Source organism: Dreissena polymorpha, chromosome 7 (assembly GCF_020536995.1).
Source record: "Dreissena polymorpha isolate Duluth1 chromosome 7, UMN_Dpol_1.0, whole genome shotgun sequence".
Taxonomy (NCBI): Eukaryota; Metazoa; Mollusca; class Bivalvia; order Myida; family Dreissenidae; genus Dreissena; species Dreissena polymorpha.
This window is the reverse complement of record NC_068361.1, coordinates 55,011,316-55,022,101: the sequence shown is the minus strand read 5'-3', so window position 1 is coordinate 55,022,101 and position 10,786 is coordinate 55,011,316. Positions and strand designations below refer to the sequence as shown.

The 10,786-nt window shown below is 35.5% G+C and overlaps 2 protein-coding genes across 10 annotated transcripts in view; one reads left to right on the top strand and one right to left on the bottom strand.

Moving 5' to 3' along the window:
• Positions 1-10,786, bottom strand: part of LOC127838321 (zinc finger and BTB domain-containing protein 41-like) — a 138,960-nt gene that overhangs the window by 10,471 nt on the left and 117,703 nt on the right. The gene's annotated exons all lie outside the window — the stretch shown is intronic.
• LOC127838317 (axonemal dynein light chain domain-containing protein 1-like) overlaps positions 16-10,786 on the top strand; it is a 46,346-nt gene continuing 35,575 nt past the window's right edge. For 6 of the 9 annotated variants that reach the window (XM_052365992.1, XM_052365990.1, XM_052365991.1 and 3 more), the window contains exons 1-10: positions 16-102; positions 1,120-1,214; positions 2,712-2,887; positions 3,321-3,421; positions 3,795-3,903; positions 4,473-4,558; positions 5,152-5,208; positions 6,593-6,701; positions 9,167-9,336; positions 10,095-10,187. In XM_052365992.1, the coding sequence (XP_052221952.1) occupies positions 1,142-1,214; positions 2,712-2,887; positions 3,321-3,421; positions 3,795-3,903; positions 4,473-4,558; positions 5,152-5,208; positions 6,593-6,701; positions 9,167-9,336; positions 10,095-10,187 (974 nt within the window). In that variant the 5' untranslated portion in view covers positions 16-102; positions 1,120-1,141. Of the gene's footprint in view, positions 103-400; positions 827-1,119; positions 1,215-2,711; positions 2,888-3,320; positions 3,422-3,794; positions 3,904-4,472; positions 4,559-5,151; positions 5,209-6,592; positions 6,702-9,166; positions 9,337-10,094; positions 10,188-10,786 lie in introns of those variants that run through there. The other 3 variants (XM_052365986.1, XM_052365987.1, XM_052365985.1) reach the window with 3 other exon arrangements.

Below are 10,786 nucleotides of genomic sequence, written 5' to 3'. Positions count from 1 at the left end.
TTTGTCTTTTAGGTATGTTATTTCCTTGGCGACCGAGTACAAGCAATATGGCCGCCTAAAATATGTAAAACTTAAATTTCAATTGAAAAGGGAATAATTATTGTAAGTTGATTCTGATATGAATGGTAAATTTATGATAAATTATGAATTGACACTTGCTTAACAATTTCTTACATGGTCTCATGTTTGAATATTTTCTAATGAATATTTTGAAGTAAACGGGCACCTGTCAAAATTTACTTCTGAAACAAAGTGAAAGGTTCTTTGAATATATATGTAAAAAATCCTTAATATCATTTATGTTTTAATGCAAGTGTGTCTTTTGAATTACATATGTTATTTGAATAATATTAATATTATTATGATCGCGTTGGTGTAGTGGATGAGGTGTCTGCCTAGCGATCGGGAGTTCGTGGGTTCGCTCCCCACTCGGATAGCGTTCTCGTTATCTCCTCCATAGACACCTTGTACTGATTCTTCCCAGGAAACGGACTCGATAATGTCCCTCTGCCTATAATGCTCTGAAGGGCGCTTGGCAGTATATATAGATAGATAGATAGGCAAAGTGTGATTTGTGCAGTCCACTAATGACAACCTGAACATTAGCATGGCACTTTAGTCATTAGCAACTGACTACTGAGCTAACTCATTAACTGGACTGCTGGTTCTTAACTCCATCCACTTTACTCCCTGTTAACATTATAGGCAAACTTTAGAGATCAAGCCTTGTACTTTTTACTGTTAAAGTAAATTGTGGAGGAAAAATGCACAATGTGCATTACTCAAACCATCAACTATACTGGAACACAAGTTGGCACTCTACCCGGTTAGCTTGTATTTTACCACTTACTACTAAGTTTTTTTCTACGGAGCTGCCAAAACCAAGAGAAAAGTGTAACCTTGATACAAAATTACATCTGTTCATGTATTTTTTTAATCATCATAATTTTTGTTTATAACATTAGTAAATACATTAAGTTTCTGGGCTATTGTTTACATGTGGACAGTTCTTTTAAATGGGATATGATTACATGGAAGAAACATTTAAACAAGTTTCAGTTCTGAAATCAATAGTTATCAATGTCATCTGATTGCAAGTCATTCCTTCTTCTATTTCAGATCATAGACTATTCCAAGAGTCATGGCAGCAATTATAAGGGCCCCTGTCCCTCCACCTAAACCTCCTTCTCCAAAGGGAGAGATGGGTTTGTATAGTTCGTACACATTTGTTATAGTTTGAAATTAAAAAATATGTAGGCATACCCAGTGGTTAACTTATGGATTTGACTTCCTCTTGCCCAGAAGGCATGTTTCATTTTCCATCTTCTTGCCTCCCACTTCAGAATGGTTGCCCAATATTTGTTGATACCGGTATATGAACAATCACATGCATTACAACATTTAGTTAAGTAAACAATCAAACCAAATGGTTTAATTAATATTTTAAAGCAATTTCCAGAAAAAAGTTGACAATAGTTTTTTCCTGATAATCATGTTTTACCGTAATTACTCTATGTTTTGGACACTCTAAGTTTTCGGACACCCCTTTGTTTATCGAAAATAAATATTTTTCGTGACTCTTAATTTTCGGACAAACGAGTTTTCGTCCATAATTAATGTCTGTAAGTTTTCGGACAGTATATTTTACAGCGCTATTTTACCAAATTTCTGTCCTGTTTTCGATATCTAATGACACTTCGATCATGGGGTTTTACAACCAGATTAACATCATAAAACATGGCAGGTGCATGCCTGAGGGCAACGGACCATTACATTTGTGTTATTGGGTAAATAACCTTGTAGACAGGTATTAAACAATGGTCTCGCCCGATAGCATAAGCGTTATGACAATTACCAGGGGTAGTGCCAATTAACAGTTAAATTATCTACAGCAATGGTACTACCCCTTCTCAGTAAAATAACTGTGACAAATACTAAACGCTTCAATGTGTGATGCACCCTATTGCAAGTTTTACGAATAATGGAAGGTCGGAAATGAACAAACAAAAAATTCATAGTTTGCTTTTTTTATTGCGTTAATTACAGGTTCATACTAGGGAGTATCCTTACATCACATGCTCATCTTTGAACTCGTTGGTCAAAGTACAACCTTGTAGTAACTTTCTGTCAAATAGATTAAGCATTTAAAATTATTTAAAATGCAGTGCAAACATATATAAATGTAATTTATACTATACGGCATGGTATTTTACAAGTGCGTGTAGTCGTTGATACAATTGACGCTATTTTCGGACACTTCAATTTTCGACTTTAAGTTTTCGGACACCTGTATTTTGGGAATATTTTTTGTATCTAAGTTTTCAGACACGATTTTTTAAAATTATTTTTAAGTGTCCGAAAACATAGAGTAATTACGGTACTAAGTTTAATTTGCAGCTAAAAAGAAACATTCTAAATCCTGTTAAATGGTGAACATTGAACAAAATCGTTCAAATGCTTAAGAAAAATGCCAGACAAATATTACTGTGACAATAACGTTCTCTGAATGGTAGCCAAAATATTGTAGGAATGTATCTCCTCAACTGTACTTATGTTGAAATGTATGCTTGTTTAACATTCCCAGCAGGTTGCAGAATAACGTTATAAGATAACATTGAAAGGGACTTGTGTATTACTAAAAAAATGTCATAAAATGAATTAACTAACGACATTGTAATATCTGTGTTTAATTATTCTGCTATGTTTTTCAGACAAGCTGCCAGAGTTAAGGACCAGTGACATGGCTGTAGACAAATCTAAGCCTCTTCCAACATCCCTTCAGAGCGATTTCCTGCCTGAAGACGTACTGTTTGCTCTCACTCAGCCCCCTTCGGCACCAGATACACTGGGTCCCCTTTCAAAGTACAGGAGTCTCAACACGTCTGTGGTGGGTTCTTAGTTTAGGTTTTATATTTAGTAACAATACTGCTGCACAGCTTTTGTCTGCCTAAGTTTAATACCAAAATAAGGATGCATTTCCAAAACAAACCTGTTACAATTAGTTTTAAATTGTTAAACATAATATCAGCTGTCAGGAGAATCCTCTTTTTTCCTTGGCTTTCACTGAAAATGTTCATCAGAAAAAAAAGAACCTAGTTTGATCTGTGAAAAAAAATGCAAAGATTTGAAGTTGTATAGGATGTCTTTGCTGCTATCACATCTTTATCTTTGAGCAAACTTTTTATTCTTTTGCAAATGTTTTAAAAACCAATTAATTGACATCCAAATTTGAAAATTCCTTTGTTTGTACCATACAGTTAACTTGTTGTTATGACTCAATTCATACCTTACAGTTTGCTTGTTGTTATAACTGAATTCAGGCCAAGAGCCGTCCTCCTCCAGCAAATGTGTGGAATACCCAGCGCAGAGAGAGATTCAAACATCTTACAGACAATACAACATGCACTTGTGGTGCTGGAAAGTAAGCCTTTAACCACATGCCATTCTTACTTAGTTTAGATTTATGTTAAGGATATGCTCTAAAGGTAAAACCATGCTTGTCTTGATAAAACATCAATGCTTACTATTAACATGAGATGTAATTCTTTAATTGTGATCAAATGAGCATCCCTCTGAGAAAATGGGGCTTCATGCACTTTTTGCTTTTATGGAACATTTTTGTTTACAAGAGACTTCCTATAAACAAAAAAGTCCACACAAGCCGAAAGTGTCATCTCTGATAAGCCTGTTCTGACTTCACAGGCTAATCTGGGACGACAATTTATGCACATGCATTAAGTCCAGTTTTCGCAGAACAAGGCTCAATGGTTATGACATCTATGTTTTCTTTCCAGGGACATCTCATTCCTGTATGATGTTCCTAAGCCAGATAAGAAGCCAGAGAGGCCAGACAACATTGACAAGAGTGTTGTCAGGAAGGAGGTGGTAGAGCGTCAGCCCAAGGTGGGTTACACAGATTTTCATGAAAAGTTCCTGTATATAAGTAACCTTTGTCTTTATATATGTTATCATCTATCTGGATGAGAATTTTCATTTTTTCCCGCTTGTTCCACAGCTCCTATGTAAACATAATTATATCGTTTTTGCATTTTTGTGATTTCAGTTTTCCTTATCTTTTTTTGAAACCTTGTGAACAGAAAAGTATAGTCCTTTGTGGTCTCAGGTGAGCCATTTTGGGTCTTTTGCCCTCTTGTTATTCCCCAGACTGGGTCTCAGTGTGTATGAAGCATGACTCTGGGAAAAGTGGGTTAAATGCATGTATGTAAAGTGTCTTTCAAGAATCGCCTCTTCAGTCCACACAGGGTTATCAGGGACGACACTTTCCACCTAGACCTGATTTTTGGTGAGAAGAGACTTTCTCAAACAAAAAAATCCATAAAAGCCAAAGTGTTGTCCCTTTTTATGCACAGGCTTATCTGGGACAAAACTTTACGCACTGACACATGCATTAGGTCCAGTTTTAAAAGAACAAAGCTCCATATATTGTTGTTATTTTTGTGTTTTTTTTACAGATTTTGCAGCTTCCTGACACACTTATTCCTGAAGAGTACCATATTGTTAAGAACAAAGGTGTACTTGGCATAGAACATCATGAGGAGTAAGTTGTTACCCCTTGTAATTCATTCCCTATTGTAGACATCCCATGTAGTGATTGGCAGAAATGTTCATCATTTTGGGCATTGGACTTTTGACAAAATCTAAAAATGTGTTTAAGTTGAATGGTTGAAAAATAAATACATATTGACCTAAAAACTTAAGTTCTCATTTATTTATATTTATTATTTCTTACAAATTGCATCAAATATAATTTTTTATAATGTAAAAATATATTTGAAATTGGATTTCTGTCCTAGTGAACAACTGTGTTTTTTTGGATAATTCACTTATGTTGTATAGCCCCTTAAATAATCTAAGTATCTAAGTAATGCAGAATATTTTATATTTCAGTTGGATTGCTTTGTGGATGATATAATTTACTGAATAGGGCAAAATAACCAAAGAGCAAAATGTTGGCATTAAAAATAAAATATTTTTGTCATCACTTGCTTCTTCTTTACTATTGGTTTCACTTTAGACTTATCATCGGTGCCTGTTAATATAACCAAAATCACACACAATCTCCATAAAATATTAAGTTCTTACATTTTGAATGCTGAAAGCCATTGGTATAAATGTGTTGTATTTTTCCAGCAAGTACAGTAATCAAGTTGAGGACCATGAAAAGCATCTGGTCATCTTCCCATCCATGTAAGTACACCTGTACCCATCCATGTAAGTACACCTGTACCCATCCATGTAAGTACACCTGTACCCATCCATGTAAGTACACCTGTACCCATTTATGTAAATACACCTGTACCCATCCATGTAAGTACACCTGTACCAATCCTTGTGAGTACACCTGTACCCATCCATGTAAGTACACCTGAACTTGTGTCATCTTCCCATTAATGTAAGTACATCTGTACCCATCCATGTAAGTACACATGTACCCATCCATGTAAGTACACCTGCACTTGTGTCATCTTCTCATTCATTTAAGTGCACCTGTACCCATCTATGTAAGTTGACCTGTACTCATCTATGTAGCTACACCTGTATCCATCCATGTAAGTCACTCCATGTAAGTACACATGTTCCCATCCATGTAAGTACACCTGTACCCATCCATGTAAGTACACATGTACCAATCCATGTAAGTACACCTGTACCCATCCATGTAAGTACACCTGTACCCATCCATGTAAGTACACCTGTACCCATCCATATAAGTATGCCTGTTCCCATCCATGTAAGTACACCTGTACCCATCCATGTAAGTACACATGTACCCATCCATGTAAGTACACCTGTACCCATCCATGTAAGTACACCTGTACCCATCCATGTAAGTGCACATGTACCCATCCATGTAAGTACACCTGTACCCATCCATGTAAGTACACCTTGCTTTGTATAATGCCTGTTCAATTTATGGGCTTTTGTGCAGTTACTCTATTTTTTGTTCATCATAACACTGTAGATTGTCAGATAACTCATTTGTGTGTAGTACTATTAATTTGATATGGAAAATTTGGAACTTATTACTGTTATATGATTCTGTGCCTTGCCTGATACATGTATATAACATACATATCAATCAAGGGTGATGACTTTTCAGTCTTTGGATAGTATAATTGACCAAAATTTAAGATGAATTGACAAAGCTCTTTCTAGCCATTTAGAAAAGTGTGCATCAATGATTTTTTTTTTACAGACCTGCTGAAATAGACTTACCAAAACCATGGAAAGGCCTATCAAACACATCGTCATATCGAATTGTAACATTGTCATATATGTGGTCCTAGGAACAGTTTACTCACATTGCCTATTTTCAATCAAACCACATTCTAGGAAATACTGGGCTTAATGCATGTGCATTAAGTGTTGTCCAAGATAAGCCATTCCAGCCTTTTTGTTGAAAGAAAGTCTCTTCTAAGCAAAAATCCTGTTTAAGCAGAAAGTGTGTCATCCCAGAGTAGCCTGTGCAGACTTCACAGGCCAATCTATGATGACATTTTTTATGCACATGTATAAAGCCCAGATTCCCTGGAAAGAGGTTCAATGGGTTTCCCGTTGTGTTGTATTGCAGGAAGCCTACCAGTCGCTATGAGGTTGTGCAGTTGAAGGCCACCATGGAAGAGATGTTGGAAAGGGCCGGGGTGAATGACGCTGATGTGGAGATCAAGGGACCTACACAGGTACTGTCATACAGGAGACGGTACCTTAGTCAGCTATTAAAACTTGAGTCTTACAAGGACATGTGTTTGAAAACAGTCCGAGAGTAAGGAGTGAATTCCTGATATCCAGTTCCCTTGTTCATCCCATAAGTCATTTAACTACTTGAAATTGTTGGGACTGTTGTTGATTGAATCTGAGCACAGACAAGTGAGAATTGGCTTTATTATTATATATTGGCTTTTCAGACAAGCACAGGTCGCAGGGCAAAGTGGATATTTTGTCCACTTAGCGATCAGCGGATTTGATCCCTACCCTGAGAGCGTTCTCAAGGTTTAAGAAAAACAAGTACTGGTTATGCCCAGGAAATGGACTCAAGAGTTCCCCAATAATCCGTGTCAATGCAATTGAGATAAATGACTAGCGTTATGTAAAGAATCATTTCATATCATAAATTACCATACCAGTGTGTCTAGGCATATAAATGGTGAACTGGTTTCTATATGAGCCTTGTTATGCAAAAACTGGGCTTAATGCATGTGCATAACCTGCTGTCCCAGATTAGCCTGTGCATTCCTCTCAGGCTTATCAGGGAGGACACTTTTAGATTTATTGAATTTTTTGTATATTTTTAAATTTGTATTTTATATTTTCCTATTAAAAAGAAGATATAATTAAGCAAATTACACAATTGCATTTGTATTATAATATGATAACATAAATAACATTATCTGCTTTGCAAATGTATCTGCAAGATTGAATATTGTATTTCAGAAATAACTAATTTAACGTTTAGGGATCTTCTGTCATTGACATCATTTCAAGTATGTAGTACAATGTATATATATTTTTACAGCTGAGGTCAAACTTTTAAGGTTGATTGTTGTTGTGACATTTTATATATAGTGACAATCACATCTCTCACTGCTGAATGGTTTAATTTCATTTTCACAGTTTTTTTTCATTTTTGCCATGACACATAATACATATTTTATCTGAGCATCATTTTCAGTCATAGGTTAGTAACTTAGTATACACACACAATGTATGAACTATGTATGAACCATATTTGCAATATTTTTAACCAGGTTTTCCGAAGGAAAAAACTGGTTATTAGATTGGCGAATGCGGGCGGGCTGGCTGGCTGGCTGGCGGGCGGGCGGAACAAGCTTGTCCGGGCCATAACTATGTCGTTCATTGTCAGATTTTAAAATCATCTGGCACATTTGTTCACCATCATTGGACGGTGTGTTGCGCGAAATAATTACGTCGATATCTCCAAGGTCAAGGTCACACTTTGAGTTCAAAGGTCAAAAATGGCCATAAATGAGCTTGTCCTGGCCATAACTATGTCATTCATTGTGAGATTTTAAAATCATTTGGCACATTTGTTCACCATCATGGGACGGTGTGTCGCACGAAAGAATCACGTCAATATCTCCAATGTCAAGGTCGCCACGACTAAAAATAGATTTAAAAAAAAAAAAACTTACAAAGGGGGTTAATTTTGTTTGTTCATTTCAAAAGTTCAGTTTGAGTTTTCTCCCTTTATCAGATTTTTTTTTCACAATGAAAACCTGGTTTTGTGACAATTTTGTCCCTTGTTAATGTATGTTATCACATTTTTTATGGCACATTGTTCTTATTTTGTGACATTTTACTGATCATCATTGTTCAATGAATTTTTGCCTGTGTATTACACGTAGTATGTATTATGATATCTAACATCTAAAAGATGGAAAAATATAACTTGTGTCATAAAGCATTTAAGGAAAGACCAAAGGTATAAAGTAAGTGCTTTGTTGTCATCCTGGTAATGAAACCAATGACTTTATAATGATAGTTACATGTGTTAAATCTGTGTTTTGAGTGTAACATTTGCTATGATTTTTTTCTCAAATCATAGAAAACTAAATCATTTAAATTTATAAACTTGTTAATTTATGATATCCCTAAATCTTTATCACTTACATATTACAAACATAAATTGTATAGGTTGAGCATCAAACAATGCATATCACAGTTAATACAGAGATTATTTCATCTCCTTTTCCAAACTCTCATCCTTGTATTCTCTCTGTATTTTCTAGGAATATTTTGCTCTTAAAGATATTTTTTCAAGATGCTATCTCATCACCCCAAAAAGGGGAACACTCAATATTTTCACAAATGGATGTAAGCTTTAAGTGATGAGATAAATAACTAAGCCACAGTGTGTTCATACTTTTGAAGAAATACGCCTCAGTGTGTTCATACTTTTGAAGAAATATGCCTCAGTGTGTTCATACTTTTGAAGAAATATGCCTCAGTGTGTTCATACTTTCAAAGAAATACGCCTCAGTGTGTTCATACTTTTGAAGAAATACGCCTCAGTGTGTTCATACTTTTGAAGAAATATGCCTTAGTGTGTTCATACTTTTGAAGAAATATGCCTCAGTGTGTTCATACTTATGAAGAAATGCGCCTCAGTGTGTTCATATTTTTATAGATGCATAATCTGCTGGAGCTGATAAAGAAGGAACAGAACATCTACAACATCGTGTTCCATGAGCTCATCCGTCAGTCCAGTATAGAGTGTGTGGAGAGAGGAGAGCTCCTGTCCAATCTGAGATCTAAATATAGCAACCTCCTCAACAAGGTGCCTCAGCAGATTAAGAGGTAACAATCTTTTCACTGATTAATTGAGTATTTAAGAGTTAACATCAATATATACTGATTATGAATGAGCCTATTAGGTTTACTCAATCTTTAAATTATTTACTTGTTTTTCATTTCAAGAGACATTGTGTGATCTGGATTCTTAAGTGTGGAATTGACATGATATGGTGTATGGTAACATATTATATAATCTATGGCAACCTATGATATGGTCTATGTTAGCCTATGATATGGTATATGCTAGTCGATGATGGGATCTATTAAATCCTATGATATGGTATATATTAGCAATGATATGCTACATGTTAGAATAATATGTTTGGTTGTAGCCTTGAGGAGATGCTAACTTATTGGGAACTGTGATAAGGTGTATGTTAGTCATGATATGATGTGTTGTAGCCTTCATGAGGAGGTGATTGCTCAGCAAAGTTGCCTATCAAACAGATTTTTTTTTGGTTAGCCATGATATGTTGTGTTGTAGCCTTCATGAGGAGGAGATGGCTCAGCAGGGGCTATAATAAGGTGTATGTTAGCCATGATATGTTGTGTTGCAGCCTACATGAGGAGGCAATGGCTCAGCAAAGTTGCCTATCATACAGTATATGTTAGCCCAGATATGTTGCTTTGTAGCCTTCATGAGGAGGAGTTGGCTCAGAGGGCACTATGATAAGGTGTATGTTAGCCATGATATGTTGTGTTGTAGCCTTTATTAGGAGGTGGTGATACAGTATATGTTATCCTGATATGTTGTTTTGTAGCCTTCATGAGGAGGTGATGGCTCAGCGGGCGTTGGATAGACGTCTTACTGAGGAGCTCATGAGGTTCAAATCAACCATTAGCGTTCTCACCAGGTGAGGGCTTTCAAAATAATTTTTAATCAAGTTACTTATATACTTATTTAGGACAACTTGAAGCTCTAGTGTATTAGAACAAAGCCATTGAAGATTCATATTATTATGCACTTGAAAAAATGATATTTCAAATAACTGTAATCGAATATTATTATATTTTAATTTTCAATTGACCCGATGGTATAGCTCTAATTACAATTATAATGCAACTGGACATAAATAGATTGACATCTTATGAAGACCATGCATGGATTTGCACTGAAACATCTATCATAGATACCTTATATTAAGACCTCGTTTGATAATTGAAGACGCGTTGATCAAGGTCAAGGCCATCGTTATTAAATGTAGAAAATAATTATACTCGGGGTCTCAAGAATAAATTGAGCTTATTTACTTCCAGTTGGATGTGTTGGTCTGTGAACTTGAATCCTTTCTTGTACTATATTGTTCAGGTGTATTTGGTAAGACAAATTTAATTTTGAGTAGTTTTTTATGTAAATGACACCAATTCAACATTCAATAGCATTTAACTTAACTTTGTATTAGTTTAAACCTATCCATTCAAAGCTATATTATGACAAAACATTACTTTGATT